Genomic DNA, 21,031 nt, shown 5'->3' with positions numbered 1-21,031 from the left:
GGACACAAAGCAACTTCAGCAACGGAGACATTTTCGTACATGTGAACTCTTTCCCTTGGAAACCAAAGTCATGTTTTGCCAAAATGGAAATGAACTCAGGACACAGAGTTTCAGAAGTTCCGCTTTTGGCCAGCCTCCTTCCCCCATCACCAGGATCTCAAAGACAGGTAGATCTGGCCCCGAGTCAACTCCTGCGCATCTCAGCTTCCTGCCGCAGGAGGATCTGGCAGTCTGAAGGATGCTGGTTGCCAGACAGAATTCATCAGATTCACTTCCCAGATGCTATCGCTTCTGATGCCGAAAGAAAAATAGGTTGCCCAGAAACGGAGGTTGGAAAGGACGAGTCTAGCTGAGAAATGCACAGTGACACACAGAGCAATAAAGGGCTATTCTTGTTCAATTCATTAGCATATATATTTGAATATTCCAGGGGTTCTTACATCCCTCACATCCCATACTCAGTCCCTGGAGGGGCTAACTCGGACATCTCAGGCTACACTGTATCCCACAGCAGTGTTCTAAATGGTATTCGATCTGTCAAAATCAGTCATGGCTCCAACAGCGAATGAGTAAGAGTTGGCCTGCACCCACTTCCTGGTCCCAACCACAGCAAACCCAATACCCGATGGGGCCTCACGGGCAAGAGTATTGTGTATACTCGTCGTACTCAAAGGCTCTTTCTTCCTGGTCACTTTTTCCCCAGGCATCCCGGGGAGCTCTCCTGCTCTCATTTGAAATTCAAACCAGGGGAAGTCACTTCTAAAAATACTGGTTCCCGCTTGCATTTTCACGATGAAGTAGCGCCACCTAGGGGACATTTGCATTAACTTTTCGCTATTTCCACTACCAAATTCCTTTTCAAATATTGGAATAGTGCCCCCCCCCCCTTCCCAAAACAACAACAACGACACACAACTACCTCCCTACACCTACATGAGAAAGGTATAGGAGCTTCTCTGCACACACTTTTCAAAATTCAGCTCCAGACTTACTGCAGCTGAAAATCCTGGTCGATTAGCTTATTATTACACAGTGGCCACTGCCAAGGGTCGTGGTTCACATTTACAGTCAATCACCACGGAAATTTGCCTTATTATTAGAAGAACTACCAACTATTAAACATCTACTACATAACAAGGCGCATATATTTATTTCCAATATATATAATAGTCCTTCAGATTGGGTATTAGCGTCCCATTTTACAGATGAAGAAACCAAGGCTCTGAAATTTACCCACGTTGAGATTTACCCATGATTTTGATGAGGGCTGTCAATAGATACCAATATTTTCAAGACTCTGGATGCATATAAACAGCATTCCATAGTGACAGAGAGCAGATGGGTGGTTTCGTGGGAACAAAGGGAAAGGCAAAGAGGGAGGAAACTCTTAGGGATGGTAGATTTGTTTATTACCTTGATTGTGGTGGTTTTCGTGTGTGTGTGTGTGTGTGTGTGTGTGTGTGTGTATGTGTGTGTGTGTGTGTGTGTATAAAACCTGTTAAAACTTATCAATTTGTATACTTTAAACCTATGTAGTTGTCAGTTATACTTCAATAAAGCTATTTTTAAAGGGGGAGGGGCAAAAGTGCATTTCAGAAGGGTCATATTAATTTATATTACCAGCAGCATATGTAAGTGCCCACCTCATTACACCTGTGTCAGAACTGTAATTCTTAAAGGAAAAAAACAAAAACCTGCTAATTTGAAAGGCAAAAATATCTCATGTTTGAACGTGCACATCTTTGATTACTAGTAGACTGGAATTTTTTTTGAAATTTTTTCATGTTGCTCAGCTCTTTGCTCATTTGTCTTTTGTAATGTGTATTTCTTATCAAATTATAGGAGCTTCTTATTTAGATACTAGAGGCCCAATGCATGAAAATTCATGCAAGAGTAGGCCTTCCTTACCTCCGGACCCAGGTTGCTTCCCTCATGCGGCAGCCTGCAGGCACCCGGGACCCTGGCCGGCTTCCCACTGGCCCCAGCTTTGTCCGGAATGACCTCTGGTCTAATTATCATATTACCCTTTTATTATTATAGATGTGTCATAGATATATCACCTATTTCTCCTTTGACTTGAGACTTATCTTCGTGTGTACTTGATATAATTATAATGTAAATTGACATTTTAGAGAAGTTCAAGAATCAAAAAAAAAGAAAAGAAAAACCTAATCTTAATATTGCTCTAAATGTGTGTAAACAAACAAAAAAGCTTAATAAAGTAAAAAAGATAGAATTAGAACACCTCAACATTTTTCTAATTTACAGAGAGCACGTAGCTTAGGGTCACCTCTGAAAGCCATAAAGGCTTAAATATATGGAGCTGTGGTAGGCAGTTAGAGATCAGCAAGGCCAGAACGATGGGCAGGTACAGAGAGGTCACCAGGGCACAAAGCCCTAGGTGCCTCGCAATGAGCAAAACTAGGATACCACGACTCCAGGGTGACCTTGCCTCCCTAGCATATCGCTGGCCCTGTGGTTTGGAGCCCCTGACCCTTTCTACCTAGACAGAACATCTAGGCCTCGGTTGTATTTCAGCTCCAGGCCCACAGAGGCAGCAAAACCAGACAGGCAACTACTAGTACGTGGCCGACCTCAGGACCCGCTGCAGTGACGGGTCCTCTTTCCCTGGCACCCACCCCAGTGGAGATCACAATCCTGAAGGACCAACCTGGGAAGCTGATGAATACTCTATTGAGATCCTCCCCTAACATCTTAGTCCTTGTAAGTTTTTAGGCTCTGGCTGGTGTTCTCAGTGGTTAGAGCGGTGCCCCAAGCTCCGAAGGGTCTCGGGTTCGATAGCTGGTCAAGGGCAGGTGCCAGGGTTGCAGGTTCGCTCCCTGTCCTCAGGTTGGGGCGCATGTGGGAGGCAACCAGTCAAGTGTCTCTCTCACACCAGTGCTCCTTTCTCTCTCTTTCCCCCTCCTTTCCTCCCTCCCACTCCTGAAAAGCAATAGAAAATGTCCTCTGGTGAGGATTAACAACAAAAAGATAGAATTAGACCAAAGAATCAAACTCTTCTGGCCACCTAATTTCTTTCCCAGTTTGGCTGACTGAGCGTAAGACTACATCAGAAGCAGCCACATACATCATTAATAGCTTTCATCTTCACCCTTTTGGTTGGTTAACAGTAAAACAGGAGGTTTCATCCTTATTAACATGGACGTAGTAGTATGATATAAAATATTTTGTGATTTCATCAAGAGCAGTCAGAATTTGGGTTTATAAACTCCCACTTTTTGTTACTTATTGCGCCATTCAGTGAGAAACAAGCCCATAAAATCAAACTGGGTTGTGTGGTTTGGGATTTTTTTGTTGTTGTTGTTAATTGAATAAATACCAGAAAAGAAGAATGTTTACATATTCTCCTGAAGTGAGGAGTAAATCCCCATTTATATGAATAATCCTGAAAAGACATGTATTATTTACACTTTTTTCTTGACTCTGAACCTTGAGTCTCACAGGATTTTCTTAGACCACAAAGCAATGAAGAATGCTAATACTAGCAATACCAGTAAAAGAATGCCTTTAAATTGGCCACGCCAGTTGTTACAAATTCAGGAAAACCACTTCCCCAAAAGGTAGTTGCAAGTATTCATAAATTGGTCTAATCTTTTGAATATGAATCATATTAGCCGTTAGAAAAAAGATACATACTTACTGTTTAATGAATAAATCTTTGTTTCTTTTTTAATAGCGTATTTTCAACTCTTGTTCTGAAGTTTATAAGGGTTAAATCATTTGGCCACATATACAAAACCAGATGATATCCAGTCTGGAACCAAAATCCAGATTCCTGGAGACACAAGCTGAAGAGCAGCAGAGGATGAAATGACGTGGAAATCAGTTATATGTGGCTGAGACTCCAGAAAAATCAAATTCTTTGAGTTAGCTTCCTCATCCATAAAATGAGGGAGGTGGGTTCAATGATGCTAAACTTCCTTTCAGCACTAACCTCTTCTAAACGCCAGCTGGATATATGATAAAACCTCTGACAGTGGCAGTCACCCTGCTGGAGTATTTTTACTGGGGTTCCTGGACGATTTTTCTCAAAAGCCGGTGTCAGCTCAGGTTCCAGCTCTAGCCCTGCCCTATCTGTGTAGCGTTGGCAAATAATTTATCCTTGTATTAGAGATGAGAAGTGAAGGGACCTAAGAGAATCCTAAGAGCAGCTGCACTTCAAAGAGAATTCATTATTACTAAGATCATGAGAAGAGAATACACGTGACTACTTAGCAATGCTGCATAGAGTAAGGTGTCCAGTAATTGCATAGCTGCACATTTGGGGTATCGTTGGCCAATCCAGGCTGATAGTAACAGGATACACCATATATTGGGTGGCTTATGAACAGCACAAATTTACTTCTACAGTCCTGGAGACTAGGAAGTCCACGAGCAAGGTTCTGCAGATCTGGTGTCTGGTGAGGGCCCTTCCTAATCCACAGAGGGTCATTTTCCACTGTGTCCCACATGGCAGAGCAAAGAGGGAACTCTCGGAGGTCTCTTTTAACCCAATTCATGAGGGCTCTACCCTCATGACCTAATCTTCTCCCAAAGCTGTATCTCCAAACGCCATCACATGGGGAGTCAGGTTTCAACATGTAAACTCTGGGGGAATATAACCATTTAGCCTTTCGTGTGGGGGTAAAATAAAACCAACTTACATGGCACTCAGGTTTCACAGGTGAAACTCACTGTGTCCTCAGTGAGACAAATACTAGGTAAATAGGTTTCAGCAAACGTGAACAAATATTTCAAAAGAATGAACAAGCATAATTGAAAAGTAGTCTCACAACACAGTTCACACACACACACACACACACACACACAGACACACACACACATCCTATCTAATAAAGAGGGAATATGCTAATTGACCCTCACATCATCACAGATGGCGGCACCCATAGCCAATAAGGAGGGAATATGCTAATTGACTGCCCTGCGCTCAAAGATGGTGGCGCCCACAGCCAATGAGGGAATATGCTAATTGAATGCCACACCCTCAAAGAGGGTGGCGCCCACAGCCACAAGATGATGGTGCCCAGTCCCCTCAGCCCCCCAGGCTGCCCGAGGCTCAGGTAACCAAGGCCAGCTGAGGCTTGCACTGTCAGCAGTGGCAGCAGCAGAGGTGTGATGGGGCGTCGCCTTCCTGATTGCCGGGTTGCCTCCCACCTGAGGCTCCCAGACTGTGAGAGGAGGCAGGCCGGGATGAGGGACCTCCCTCCCCCTTCCAGTGCATGAATTTCATGCACTGGGCCTCTAGTATATATATAATTTAAAAGACTTTACAAAGTAGTAGGAAGGGGAAAGAGGGAGAAAGAGAAAAGAATGGCCTCAATAATGGCAAGAGTTAAGGGCTTATCACCCACAGCCTATCCATTTTAATAAACTTGGACTCCTTGACCTCTCTGTTATCTCATCTGTTTTTCTTAGTATGGCCCACAAACCACCTCCACCTAGGACAGCCGTGGGCAAACTATGGCCCGCGGGCCAGATACGGCCCGTTTGGCTGTTCTATACAGCCCGCGGAGCCAAAAGAGCGGAGGATTCTCTTGCTCTCCCCTCCGCTCCTTCACCAGCAGCAGTGTTAACATAGCAACGTCGGGAAACACGGCTGCAGCTCCTTCTTCTGAGTCCAGTTTAAGAACCCATTGTGGCCCTCGAGTCAAAAAGTTTGCCCACCCCTGACCTAGAATGTGACAAATGCAGTTGCCCAGTCCTCACCCATTTGTAACCTGTTGCCTCATTCTTACCGTCTACCGAGAGAACCTGGTGGCCAATGCTTGACATGTGGTCAAGGTCTGAGCCCTCAGACAGCTGTAATAAGAGTGTTAGTAAGCAGATCCAAACACAAGGACTGCCCACACCAACTTACCTGCAACCCATCACAACCAAGAGAACAGTTTTCAGTTTATCAAAGCCACTGAGAAACAGTAAAACATACAGCTCATGAAATTGTCAAATGTCTGGGCACTAGAGGGAATAGTTATAGTTGGAAAAATTACCCTTCTGGAATTTTCTCAGCATTTCCTAAAAATACCAGTAACATTTCTTCTATTCTTAAAATTAATTATTACAGTGAACTGAAGGAACTTTTGTTATTGTAAGCAGTCAAGTAAATGCCATTGATAGTTGAATTGTAGTCTTTATTAAAGTTATTTTCCAAATTTATGTCTGTCTCCTAAAACAAAAAGGTGGTTTTTTACTTTAACATGTGCTCTGAAAATTAACATCAGCGGTAGGAGGATTTTCAGTTGAATAGATTTGAGACTTCAAAAATGTGACCGCCTCCTTCATCTCTAGTTTCTCCATTTCCCAATTGTTGACCTTACAAAGAAAGAGGAAAATAATCGGTTTGCAAGAAAATGATGCCGCGTAAAATAAAAGCTACTTTCTTCATCCAAACATATTAAAGTAACATCAAGCCAACTGCTTTTTAAAAACAAATGTTATCTTATACTTACATTTTAAAGGCTTAGTAAGACTGTGCTAGGGTTGAAGAAAGTGCTAAGCTGAAAATTATAAAAACTTTAAAGGTCTTCTAAAGGGTGCAAAAATTCCCTTCTAGGGACACTCTTCCCTAGAATATATAAAATAGCCAATATGAAAAAAAAAGTCTTAAATAGTAGCCCACTAAGAGAAGGGGCCATCTTAACCTCAGTATCCATGTATAATCCATTTTTAGATACTTAACTATCATAATGAATATTAGAATGTTTGCATTTCATATTGTGTGCAGGACCAATGAGTGGCATTTAGATCCCAACGTTAACATAAATATATATTTATTCGTCAAGTTCTTGCTCCATACATCTGGAGAGGCTGTTCAAGAAAAGCTGTGGTGCTCAGAACCAAAATGAAGCACAAGAGGGAAGAAGAACCATCCCTTATAGCCATCCAGCTTTTACGGTGATAAACATCCTACAACAGCCTCACACTGGCCCATGAAAACAAAACTTTAACAAAAAGGAGTAAAGTTCACCAAATGTAGCACTTATAGAACCCCTAGTAAATGATAGTAATCACCCAAGGAGAAGCCAAACCAATCATTAAAACACTTATTTCTGTGCTGCTGACAATTCCTCCAGAATCCTAGTAACCAACTTCAACGACAACACTCCTGGACATCAGTAACTAAAGAACACATCACCTGCGTTTTTTTCTTACCAAGATCACATGAAAACCCATTACTTTCAAATGACGCATTTTCATAGCAAGGAATCCTCTAGGGTGGGTTAAATCCAAACAGTAAGTAGATCTAGGAACACACAGTACAGCCACTCTGAAAATGAAAATACACACTATGAGAATACTCACTAATGAGATGACCAGTCACAATCCTGCTGTATTTGGAGATTTCAAAGCTGAGCTCTCCACGGACCCTCACCATTCCCTACTGTCTTAGTCCGCCACTTCCTTGTTAATTGGCCTCTGTACATAATCCACTATATGAAGGCTACATTAACATCCAAAAGCTTGTAAAATGTTTTAAAGTTACTCCTCAATCATCTTTAAGGGTGGCTACATTCCTGAGAAGGGAAAATTTCAAATATGAAAGCGCCCATTTTAAGGCTAATCTCTGACCTACAGATAATTATTGACGCTACTGAAGTACTGATGTAGATAATACCAAATGGTAAAGCTCTTCTAGTACAGAGTGCCTCCCAGAATTTAAAAACCAGAATGGGGAGGCCAAATACAAAGAAGAAAAAACTAAAAGAAAGGCAAGACTGTTAAAAAGGTACAATCCGCATGTGTTACAAAAATGTGGAACGTGGAATTTGAATTTTTCATTGCCTTTGGGGAAAAGACATTTGTATTCCTACTGTCTTCTGGCTGTTATCTGACATAACAAATCAGAGAGAAAAATTCTATTTTAAAGGAATGCTCAAATTCCTCTCATACCTTAGGCTGAGAGCTACTATGTTACAATGTTATGCAGAACAATAGAATACTTAAAAAAGAAAAATAACATTCTAACAAGATCAGAGAGAAAGTCTTTGGTTGAGAGGAGATGGGCAACATGCATAGAGAAGACAGCAGCTGAGAAAGATGCCCAAGGAATAGCTACACGGGTGCAGAAAGGAGTGAAAGGCTGTATGTGAATGGAGAGGGATGGGCGAGGAGAGTTTGAATCCTTACAAATGCTTTTCTGGGCCTCTCCCTACCATACTTAGGAGCATGTCCCACAAAGCAACATGGGATATAAGTTCCATGGGGTCGGAATCCATGTCTGACTCATGTTTGTGTGCCCCCCAGAGCCCAGCAGACCTTTCCACAAAGGCTGACTGAGCAAGGGCGTGTGCAACACCATCTCATCATCTACTGAAAAGGTAGGACAGCCTCTCAGGGTGTAGCATCACGTTTCTCCCAGAGACACCTATTGGTAGTGTGTGGGTCAAGGAAACAACTTAGGATTAACTCCAATATGATCTGACCCACGTACAATAGCTTAATTAAGAAGCTAGTTTCTCTACCTTTATAGAGGTCTTCATGGTAGAACAAAATATTTAGTGGGTATTTGATTTTTTAGAGGCCTTGACTCTTTTTAATCACTATTGCATTATCTTGTCAAAAGTTCACACTGCACTGATAGTTTCAATCACATTAACACTGTTTTCTTGAACTGTTTAGCTTTAAAACTTAATTTTTAAAAACTGCCTATTTCATTAAATGGCCCAACTCCAGTGCACAGCTGAAGGCTGCAGTGCCCAAACTTACGACCTGAGGAGATTCGCAGTTGAGAAGTCTCCTGGTGCATTACAAGCTCCATACAAATATAAGGTCTCAGGATTGCTACTAATATTTAACAGGGAGTCTTTGAGAATTAAGATATAAAATCATAAAGCTGGGCATATGAACAGATGTAAGCAACCTTTGAATATCTGTAGCAGAAGTTACTACATTCGCATCAGAAAGTGGAAGCACTTCGCTCCTGTTAGAATCCATTCTGATTTCAAAATCTGAAAGAAAAGAATTGATAATTTTTCAAACATTGCTCAAAGTGATTTTTGTTTCAAAATGTACCTTACTACTACCAACAATGATAAAGGCAGCAGCTAAAATATAGGGTGTTCCAAAAAAATGTGATGATACTTTAACAGCTGATAGCTCAATTTTGAAAATGAAATGTATTTTAATAAAACTGCCTTTATTATTATTCAAAGTGTGTGTATACATTTTGGGGGACACCCTATCTATTGAGCTTACCATGTGCCAGACACTGGTCTGGGCTTTACAAGGGCAATCTCATTCACTCATCACTGGAATCCTAACAAGTGAGCAGATTATTGTTGGCATTTTACACATTGGGAAAGGGAGACTGGTAAGTGCCTGAAGTCACAGCACCAGTGAGAAGCAAAGTGAGAAACCCAACCCAGGCATCCAGCTCCAGAGCCAGCGCTGCACTACAGTAAAATGCCATGGTCAACTCCTAGTCAGGAAGGAAACAGCCCAGCTGGTGTGGCTCAGTGGTTGTGCTTTGACCCATGAACCAAGAGGTCCCTGGTTTGATTCCCAGTCATAGCACATACCCGGGTTACGGGCTCGATCCCCAGTAGGGGGTATGCAGGAGGCAGTCGATCAATGTTCTCTCATTGATGTTTCTATTTCTCTATCCCTCACCCTTCCTCTCTCTCTAAAAAATCAATAAAAACATATTTTTAAAAAGAGAGACAGATGGAAGATAAACATAATGAAGCAGATGTAAATCATATCAAGTCCCATACCGATATGATGATTATGTGGCAACTGTACGTTTTCCAAGAAGTACCCTTCTCCCAGGAGGCTGCTCAGCACCTCGGCCACCTTTGCATTTGGATACAATGGTGCAGGTGGCAGCGATGGCAGTACTAAGTCTACGGCCTGGTGACAAGGAACATCATCAAGTTTCAGACAGGCAGCCAAAATCTGAAGCTTGTAAACATTCCTCTCGTTCTTATCTAAAAGAAGAGAGAAAACATGTATGTAAGAAAAAATATTAATGCCACAATTAAGAACCCATATTAATGCACCCACATTTCTTGGATCTGTTTCCTATCAGGAGGAATCTATGCTCCCTAGTCCCACAGTGTCTAGATCAATACCCTGTATTTCATAATGTTTTAAGGTTTAAAATCTCTTCAAGGTGATTTAGTCTAAACTCTTCATTAAGGAGATGAGCAAATGCTAAGACATTTCATGATTAACTAAGGCAAAGCTGACACGAGGATCCAGTCTCCTGGGTTCCAGGCTGTTCCCCGCACATTAAGTTGCTTGAAAAATCTAAACACGGTGTTCCTTCTTCTCAATTCAACGCTGCAATTTTATAACATTGCTTTTAGAAGAATGTAAACTTCTATATCCTCAGACACATCATACTTTGTACACCTGACCTGATACTGCTTTTCTGTGTTCCATATAAAAGACCAAAAGTCAACAATTAATTTGGTTCCTAGAGTAAATAAATTCACTGCTTTGGTAACTATTTGGTTTCTTGATTACCGGCCATGAAAGACAAGGTGTTCAGAGCTGCAAGAGTTGACTTAATTTGGCTTCAGAGGTGACACAAAAGGGTGAGGACGTACACACACCTCTGCTCAAGGCATAAAGAACGTGAACCTTTGTATAGCTGCACAAAGTGCCAGTAGAGGCACGATGATGTGTTTCTCATTCTTGCCTTCTTCACGACCTCTGACTTCACCACTGCCGGTCCTTTCCTCAGCAGCCTCTGCTCTGCACATTCTAACCTGACCCTGCGGCGACCCCACTCAGTCACAGGCAGCTGTAGAACTGCCGCAGTTCAGTCCCCACTGGGCACGGACACCCCACCTGACATCAGCAGCTCATCGATGATGTCCTTCTGGAGAAGCTGGTTAATGGGAGCCAAGGGAAAATGGTTCATCAGGCAGAACGAACACACAGCGTTCAGCAGGTTCTCAGAAGAAATGTGGTGGAGATAACCAGTCAGAGCAGCGCCCATAGCGTCCAGGAACCTGCAGGGCAACAAAATAAAGTCAGCTTTCAAAGATAAAGAGAAGACAAGGTCATGGTAGAGCTAGGGAGACGCCACAGGACCAATGGCTTTAAGGAGTCCAAAGAAAGAAGACAAGAAAATCAGGCTTGTGCCCTAACTGGTTTGGTTCAGTGGACAGAGCGTCCGCCTGCGGACTGAAGGGTTCCAGGTTTGATTCCGGTCAAGGGCATGTACCTTGATTGCAGGCACATCCCCGGTAGAGGGTGCGGAGGCAGCTGATGGATGTTTCTCTCTCATCAATGTTTCTAACTCTCTATCCCTCTCCGTTCCTCCCTGTAAAAAAAAATCAATAAAATATATTTTTTAAAAAGAAAGAAAATCAGGCTTGAAATAAGTATTCACATATCTTTCAGCTCAGGTGGATATCTTAGAATAAATATACACTGAGTGGCCCGATTATTATGACTGGCCAGATTATTATGACCACCCCATCAGTACGTCATTGACACTTCCAAAAATACTGAATATTGAAAACTTCCTAAGCAAATACTCTCAAGGTTTTATTATTATTATTATTATTTGCATAACTAATTCACTTCATTGTACTGATGGGGTGGTCATAATAATCTGGCCAGTCATAATAATCTGGCCACTCAACGTATATGCTCAATAAATGTTAGCTACCACTATGTCTTGCATAGGGCAAATAAATGGTTTACAGGCTTTAACTCATTTAATTCCTATTAAGATGCTATAGGGTTGATATTATTATTATTCTCACAATAAAGATAAGCATACAGGCTCAGAGTGGTTGAGTAACTTCTCCAAGAACACACAGCCAAGAAGTAGCAGAGATAGCATTGGAACACAGGCTGTCAGGCTCCACAGCCTTTTAACCATTATGCTACATTTTTATCATGAGTATGTCCATAAGGCCTGGAACACCTCTGCTGTTTTATAAACAATGAATATTCTCTAGCTATCAATAATTCTGAGTTAAAAAAAAACAAACAAACAAAAAACCCAAGCCTAATCCTATCATCCAGTAAAACAAAACAGTTAAACACAAAGAGAGGAAAGGTCAAAATTAGGGAAGGCCACTTGTCCCGGGTGACACTGCTAATAAATGGCACAAACCCTTTGAAGCAGGTCTGTCTGACTCTTAGGGCAAAAGCTATGTGTCACTATGCAAGACAAACATGAAGTGCCTGCAAAGGACTGTGGCAGTGCACAGGACGGAAAGCAGATGGATAGCTCTGGGACAAGGAGACTGTCAATACGTAGAAAAGACAGGAAAACGGAAGACCCTGTGAAACTGAGCAAAGAAATGGAGACCTGAAGGTGCACGTTATTGGGGCTATAGTAAGTCACCAGTGAGGCTAAAGCACAGAGAAGTGATTCTTTCAGCAGGAGCAAGGATGCCCTCATGAGGATATAAAGGGAAATGTGTGAGATCAACTGGGAGGTCTGTGGAAAGGAGCAGATGGGCGAGGGAGAGAGGCAGAGGCAGGCTAAGTAGGACTTGGGAGTTACAACGGGATGGGAACAATGGAACAGGTACCAGAGAGCCAGTGAGGCAGCACTTATTAACTGGTAACTGACTGAACTGCAGTCTGGAGCAAGAAAGGCTTTAAGTCATCACAGGGCTGCAGATGACTACATCTGGAGCCTGAGTGGTAATCACCTCTCCAGTCCTCTCATCCACTTCTTATGCTTCAGCAACACCAAACTACTTGTTGCTCTCTGCATGTGCTCTGCTGTGTCTTTCCTCCCTGACTTGAATACGGAGTCATTCTACTCAGAATGTGCTTTTCTGTTTATCTTCCCTCCTACCTATCCATCTTTTAGGATCTGCACAGGTACCATCTCCTCCAGGCAGCACTACGTGGCACCCACCTCGACCCTCCACCTTGCCAGGCCAGCTTCCTGGCACATCCCTCCTCTATGTCCAGGTGTCCTGTATAAAACTCTATCACTCCAATTTCAGGCTACATTTAACCGCTGGTTTATGTGTCTACCTTACCAATTACACAGCATCGTCTGGTAAAAAGGACTATGTCTTATTTATCTTTGTCCTTAACCCAAGTGCTTGGCACTCACTCTCTGACTAAATGCACAAATAAACTTAGATGAGGACAGGAGGAGAATGAGTCAAGCATAATGGTACTCAATTAAGTACATGCAGCTTTTTATATGTTTGTCATACCTCAATAAAGTGGTTTTATAAAATCACTTTGCATGGTGGTTGGTAAATAGTAAATAACTGACAAAAAAAAAATGAATGAGCCGACTTGGCAGAATAATTGACCATGAGACACCTGTGGGACCTACAGTGACCATATGCAATCCAGAGGAGTCTGGATTCAGGAACACACAAATGATCAGAGATGCAAATCTGGCGACGGTACAGACCAACCAAGAGGAGAAGAAACCAAGGGACTGAAATCACAGTTTGAATGTTAAATGCTTCCTCCCTCAGGTTTCAGACCCAGGAAGATACTCTGGATGTAACACACCTTCTTTCCCAGAGGCCAGCACATAAGTAAAATGATTCCTGTGCAACATGTGTTACAATGTGTTAAGCCAAAGTTTCGACCACTTTCCTATCTAATTCATCTCTTCTCGTCAACTGTGAGCATGTATGTGGCAATTAAAACAGTAAAAAAGGACAAGTACATACTCTCGGGCTGGGCCGCCGTGGAGGTGATTCAGAGAGGCGTACACGTGAAGAATAGACACAATGCTTTTCATGTTCAGAAAGCCACGTTCATCCACCACTTTCTTCATAAATAAATCCATCAGATCAGTGTGTCGAAAGGCAAGGTTTTCAAATAAAATGAGGACAAAAAGAACCTTAAAAAAAGAGTGAATTGAGGAAGAATACTTTAATAATTCCAATATGCTAGTAGTAATTTCTTTAAATCTCAAAAAATTTAAACAGTAATAGAACTGTCCTGATCAAGAGAATATTCCCTAAAAAGGAACAATTATCTATTCCTCACAAATCTGTTCCAGTTAATTTTGAGTCAGGCATTAAGTTAATAAGCAACCTCCTTATATAAGCAGAATACCAGAGTACACAATGGTTTCCATTTCATTTAAAAATAAGTCCTATCCTACAGGCTGTTCACAACAGGCCTGAAAACTACTTAAATATATACCTTTTCTGAAGTTTTTCAAGTGTCCAACTCAATTTTGAGCTGCTCCCCTTCCAAACCTAGACACTTCCTAGATTCTAACATATAAGAGATAACTCAGAAATTTCTGTATTCAATCTGAATTTCTAGAAATGAGAACAGAGATGAAATAATATGATTACATTAACATTTCCAGTTCACTCCTCCTTTCCCTCTTGGTCTTTCTCGTGATCAGTACTTCTCTTTCTAAAATCAATTTCTATGGCAAACTCAGTATTTATCTTACCCTCCAAAGTAAACTGAACCTATTGATCTAATGGTTACCATTGCTTAACTGCAAAAAAAAAAAAAAAGTTTTTAACCGGCTTTTTCATTCGTGTTTATATTACTAACACAGCCCCTGAATTAAAAGGCCCTTATTCTGGAGGGGAATAAGCAAACATTCCATAAATAGAACATAGACATGATCATTAAGTAATGACATTTTATTCTTCAAAAAACATAAGCCTGTCACATCACGTGGATTTATTATTCTAAATATAAGGAAAGAAAAAGAGAGCATTAATCCTAATTATCCAAAGCACCATGCACCCTTTTTTTAAAAAAAAAAAAAAATTCTATTGAATTTTTACAGAGAAGAAGGGAGAGGGAGAGAGAGTTAGAAACATCGATGAGAGAGATCGATCAGCTGCCTCCTGCACGCCCCCCAGTAGGGATGTGCCCACAACCCAGGTACATGCCCTTGACCGGAATCGAACCTGGGACCCCTCAGTCCCCAGGCCGACGCTCTATCCACTGAGCCAAACTGGTTCAGCACCATGCAACCTTTTGAATGGCAAATAGAAGAGCAAACACTGAACAATATAATTTTTATTTCAGATAAAAAAACAGTCAAATGATTGAGTGGTACATTAACAGGTAACTCCCAGACAGAAATGATAAGGAGCTAAATTTTCAAAAGTCAATTTAGCACTGGAATATTTTGGTATCTTAACTGTTATAAAGCTGATAGAGAAATACCTAGAATGTTAAATGAATTAATATGCTTCTTGAATTTGTTTCTTTTTCTAACCTATTAACATACTTACTTGTCTCAACTTCCAGACATCAAAAGTTGTAGCCACATAATCTGCTATTCCCTTGAAAAGATATAAATTACGGTATCGGAGGTCTTTGCAAGACTGCAATATGTTGATCAATATTTTCAAAGGACATCCATTGATATTACCTTTAAGAATGAGTTAAAAAAAAAACACAAAAATTACCAGATAGCTTGTAATGTAAGATCTAAGAGACTCTACACCAGGGGTGGGCAAACTTTTTGACTCGAGGGCCACAATGGGTTCTTAAACTGGACAGGAGGGCTGGAACAAAAGCATGGATGGAGTGTTTGTGTGAACTAATATAAATTCAAAGTAAACATCATTACATAAAAGGGTACGGTCTTTTTTTTTTTTTTTTTTAGTTTTATTCATTTCAAACGGGCCGGATTAGGCCCGCGGGCCGTAGTTTGCCCACGGCTGCTCTACACGCTATATTTTTGTTTCTGTTTAAAAAATATAGTACTGTATTTTGTAAAAACAAACAAAACTGCAGGCAAAAATAAAATTTAGATGTAACCATATCATTAGATATGTTTTATTTGTAATAGCAAAGTTCTTAAAACAAACAAAACAAATATAGTCCAGAACAGTAGGTCAGAGGTTAAAAGTCATGAAAGAAAAATTTCCCTTACCTATGACCATCTTACTGCATTCATCCAGAAGTACATCAGAACGGTGATCCATGGCAGCTAGTACCTCAAACATGCGCTGGCTATTCAAAACAGAAAATCTGTATAATTCCGTCAAAGCTTTCATCTAAAGAAAAACAAGATGAAATTTATCATTTGTGATAAAATAAACGTTTGTTTTTAAATACAAAGGATAAAGTTTGAGCAAAATGACTCATTAGATATATAGTTAACATACCTACTTATATATACAGATAAATATAAACTTACTTCTTTTTACTTTAACAGAGTTAAACACAAAAGCATAACAATGTCCTCCCAAAAATTGACTGTAGGAAGTGACAGCAGATCACAAGAAATATTTTTTTAAATCTCATCCACTAGAAAAAATTCAGACAGTCTTTACCTCTAGTTTCTTTTTAAGAGAAATCGGTGCATCTTTTCCAATACTTTTCATCACAGCTTGTAATGTGAAGACACGTTCTATTTTCCAAATTTGTTGATCAACTAGTATCCTGTAATCAAACAGAATAAATACCATAGACCTAGAATCTTAAAACCAGAAGAGAAATCTTAAAAGTAATTTGGTCCAGTTCCTACTTCTAGGCAAGAAATATGAAGCCAATAGACATGATCTACCTGCTGAAGATAGTGTTCAGTGGTTCTCAACCTTCCTAATGCCGCGACCCTTTAATACAGTTCCTCATGTTGTGGTGACCCCCAATTTCATTGTTACAAATTGAACATAATTAAAGCATAGTGATTAATCACAAAACAATATGTAATTATATATGTGTTTTCCGATGGTCTTAGGCGACCCCTGTGAAAGGGTCACGACCCACAGGTTGAGAACCGCTGGAGTAGTTACTGAAAGATCCAGGACCAGTTTAGCACTGTTCCCTCTCAAATTATTCTGCTATCTTTATGAATGAACAAATCACATCAGCTTATTGTAAGATACCCCAAGGCACTGTCAATGAAAAAAGGGATTAAGCATTATTCTCACTGGCTTATCACATTATATTAGTTGCATCAATTTTATAAATTATAAAACTCAAGCTCCTTTTCAAGCCAGGCCAGTGTCACATAACCTCCACGCAGTGCACAAATAACCATAGTGAACTGAATACCTGTCAATTCTCTGCCAGCCCACATCAGTATTATATGTTAAACTTAGATTTCAATGCTGCTCATACCTTCATTATTGTGGACCCTAACAGCATTATTTCCACCTTTACCTGATCCATAGTGAGAATTTTAAGTTTAATAAGGTATTAAAACTACCATCAAAGTTTTCCCAAACATAAAAAGCAATTCAGCTTTCATCTTGGTTTTTGATTTGAGATATTAAAAAAAACAAAGATTGCCACATGAAGAAAGCATAGAGTTCTCACCGCAATCCTGATCGAAGAACATCCACATTCTTGCATGGCTCCATTGCTTCTAAAGTAATTGACAAAACTGAAAGACATTTCTCATCACACTCATTGATACGTTCCTATTGAAATATAATTACAAAAACACTACAGTTGATGAGCCCATAGTAGACTATTGTACCCATGCAAAACCACTGAACTGATGCTTTCAATTAAGGTTTAACTATGAAACCAATAGTTCACACGGAGTCAGTCCTCAACAAACGACATCTTTAGGAAATAAAATGTCGTCCATAGTGAGTTTTCCAAATACCCAATTCACACTCTTTTATTCATCAAAACTTCTTTACATTTACTATTATCACTGAAAATCCATTATTGGTTATATTACTCTGCTTCTGAAACACCTTTTATCAAACACTATTTTTACCTCCTTCTAGGATTCGAGGTCATCATGAAGACAAGAGCTGTAATATAAGAGCTACTACGGTATAGAGGGCAATTTGACCATCCCTAAAGAACCTATGTCCTTATAATTTCCCTGTATCCTTTCCTGGGTAGCAAACGAACTGCAGTTGGTAATCTTCTGATACACATCACCTGTCACATTTCATCACTATTATCTGGGTCTCAAGGGGAGCCCCAGGCCCCAGATCCTTCTTTCAGGTCCCTTGGGTTTGGTACTAATGTAGATGCCAGAAATGGCAGTGGGCATAATTTGGAAAATGAATAGTAACACAGCTTACCTAGTGCTCTACAGTTTAATCATAACTAATCTATACACCTTACAAGAGCACATCAAAGAAACTTAGGCTGAAAGAAGTACAGGTGGAAGGGGAAAAAATGGTCTCATTACCATGGGTTTCCATAACAATTTACAACATGCCATCAATATTTCAATATTTACTGTGAAAGGAAAGACCACTTGGCTACTAGGTGTCTGAAGGAAAGTATGTCACAATTTCCTCCCCACTCCCTCAAACACACCCCCCAGAATTCTGTACTTCAGCCATTCTGTACTACTTTCAGCTCCCAAACTTGTAAACTTTTGCTCTGGGATGAACAAGCAATCTTCTCTGCTTGAAAAACCATCCCGTTCACTATCAACCTCTCACAAACTGCCGTGTATTCCTTGGATTCAGCTTAGACATCATCTCTGATTGAGCGTGAATTCTAGTTCTACAATGGGCTAGGTAGGTGTCTGTTCATTCATTATGGACACATTGATCAAGTACCTACTAATAGTGATATTATCAGATTCGTGCCTTTCGGGAAGTGTTTTAACCGCTCCAAGCCTAAATTTCCTATTCATTGTTAAGATGAGAGTAGCAATACCTATTTTAAAAGGCTACACTGAAGATTACATGCAGCTATTGTTTTCAAACATATCTCTGCCGCAAACACTAATCCTGTATCCTTCTGCCTCATCTCCTCTTCCCATCAGGAAGGCCTTCTCCTGACTAGAATGGACGCCCATTATACTCTCATAAGACTCTATACTTTCGTTTCATTGCACCGGAAGTTCTTTGTAGGCATTATTTTGTTCACAATTAAATCCCCTTGTGCTCAGTACAAAGCCTGTAACACAGTTAATATAGGACTCGAATGTTGGTTATTTTTGTGATTGCCCACAAAATAGCCGTATACTTTCCAGATTGTAAGGGTAGGAATCATGTCTTCTGTATCTTTCTATCCCTAGAGACAAGTTCAGTAACTGATGCATAGCTGACACCCAGTATCTACTGCATAAAAGAATCCACCAGCTGGGTGACTTTAGCCAACTTGCTTGACATCACTAAGTCTGTTTCCTCATTAGCAAAACTAAGGTTAACATCAACTTTACAAAGCTGTTAAGAGGACTGAATACAATGATATAAGGAAGAGGTGTAGGTACACCCTTTTTCCTTCCTTTAACTACCCAACCTTCCTTGCATATTTTTTCCTCTCCTGATTTTATCTTACTCATCATTATTATTCAACTCTGAAGAGGAAAAAAGGGGCAAGCTCTCATAAATTTCATAGCAAAAGGAAAGACAGACCTGGCTAGTTTAAGGACTCTAAATCATATATACAGACGCAAATAAAAAGGAAACTACCGTTCCTCTGATAGTCTATTTCCCTCCATTATTTACCGTTCCTCTGATAGTCTATTTCCCTCCATTATTTCAAGATATGCCAAGACTACCCCTGTTTCCCTTCATTCATTCAAGATCTACAACCCGAGTAAAAGGATGATTAAGACTCCTTCTGATTATACCTGAACCACCCTCAGCAGAGTCTGAACCAGCAGAGTGTTCTGAGGAATGCCGAGCCTCACGATAGCATAGAGGCTGAAGAGCAGGTGGTCGCAGAACATGATCTTGGCTTCTCGCATCATGTGTTCACACAGCTGGGTAAATGCAGGGTGGCTGAACATCAGCTGTTTTTCAAAGCGTCTCTGGTCATCGGACATCCTTTTGGCAATCGTCCACATGGCTGAGAAATAGTTACTACTGGGAAAGGAAGGTGCGCTTGCAAATGCATCTAGCACATCACTCAGGGAATTACCCTGCGACAGTTTCTTAAAGTTGACAGGGGTGGGCTTTGTCTCCCTGGTGAGAACATCTTCGTCAGAGGCCTCGTGATCAAAGTGCATTTTCTTCAATCCATCCTCAGGGACGAGAGACTGTTTTGAGTCAAAGGACAGCCTTCTAGGACAGAACAATCTGTTGACCGGAAGGGCGGTTACGGGGCTGGTGCCCTTCGTTTGAAAGACATCATCTCCTGGTTTAAAAACCGAGGCATCCTGAAAGAGATATCTAATAGGTGATGGCGTTTTACCAGCAAAGTCGTTGGACGGATGGTTTCTTGGGCTCCAGTTTGAATAAACAATTTCTGGTCTGCAAAATCCCAAAGGGTTCGGCCTCACGGTTCTGCTGGTGGGAGATAACGCACTGAACTGCCGGAGGTTCCACAGAAAGGAGCCTGCTCTGTTACTCATTTTGCTCTCCACGGAAGCACTTCCCCGAAGTTGTCAGGATGTTACGGTTACCAACATCGCTCCTGTCGGTGGAAGAGAGCACGTGCCGCTGCTTTCCTGCGGGGAAGGGGTTATGAAGGGAATACAAATGGAAGCACAGCTCTTACTCAAATGGCATGCATTCAACAGACACTAAAGCGGAGACCTGCGGAGACGTTAAAGATTTACACTAAAATGGTAAACTCTTTGACCCCGACGTGCCTCCTCCACCTCTACACACGTGCGGTCTCGGAGGAGCCAGGTTGCTTCGGAAGCATTATACTCTGCACAACTGAGGTTGTCTTTTTTTTTTTTTTTTTTTTTTAATGAAGTGGATTTCCGATGGAAAGTGTCCCCACAAAGCTTCCTCTACATTGCCTTGGAGATGTCTTCAAAGAAACGTAAGGGTTTAACGCCGATCCCTAACTTGTTAACAAGAGGCGTATTAAGAACAAGGCTTTGGACCCAGGAGAACGGCTCCGGAGACAGAGCAGCACACTAAAGTGATGCGCGCGTGTGGCCTGAGCGCGGGAGGGGGAGACACCTGCCAGCTCCCGCGTTTCAGAACCAGCGACAGCAGCCCGTCCTTGCGGAACTCGGCCTCCCGGGTTCACCCCCCTCCTGAACTCAATGCCGGGGAACCCCTGAGACCCGTCTCGAAAAGCCGCAAATCGAGTGTAGCCCCGCCAACTGTCCCGCCGTGCGCGTCCTCCACTCACCTTAGCCCTGAACCCCGTGGCTGCCTTCGGGAACAGCCGAACCGCACGCCCGCGAACTGCTCCTCTCGCGAGATTTGACAGATGTGACGGGTCCTTCGGAGGGCCAAAAGTG

At 41.3% G+C, this 21,031-nt stretch overlaps 1 protein-coding gene across 1 annotated transcript; it reads right to left on the bottom strand.

Annotated features, from left to right (window-relative positions):
* Positions 1 to 6,128: 6,128 nt before the first annotated feature.
* On the bottom strand, positions 6,129 to 20,991 carry FASTKD2 (FAST kinase domains 2). The gene is made up of 12 exons (XM_059702902.1): positions 20,920 to 20,991; positions 19,460 to 20,278; positions 17,221 to 17,324; positions 16,233 to 16,341; positions 15,830 to 15,953; positions 15,183 to 15,322; positions 13,638 to 13,810; positions 10,813 to 10,976; positions 9,732 to 9,944; positions 8,879 to 8,966; positions 7,171 to 7,285; positions 6,129 to 6,330 (listed from the first exon to the last, which is right to left on the bottom strand). Exons 2-12 carry the CDS (start codon positions 20,180 to 20,182, stop codon positions 6,211 to 6,213), a joined length of 2,073 nt encoding a protein of 690 aa, XP_059558885.1. The 5' UTR covers positions 20,183 to 20,278; positions 20,920 to 20,991; the 3' UTR covers positions 6,129 to 6,210.
* Positions 20,992 to 21,031: the final 40 nt, after the last annotated feature.

This window comes from Myotis daubentonii, chromosome 7, assembly GCF_963259705.1.
Source record: "Myotis daubentonii chromosome 7, mMyoDau2.1, whole genome shotgun sequence".
Classification (NCBI taxonomy): Eukaryota; Metazoa; Chordata; class Mammalia; order Chiroptera; family Vespertilionidae; genus Myotis; species Myotis daubentonii.
The sequence above is the reverse complement of the archived record's forward strand: the minus strand, read 5'-3'. Positions and strand labels throughout refer to the sequence as shown.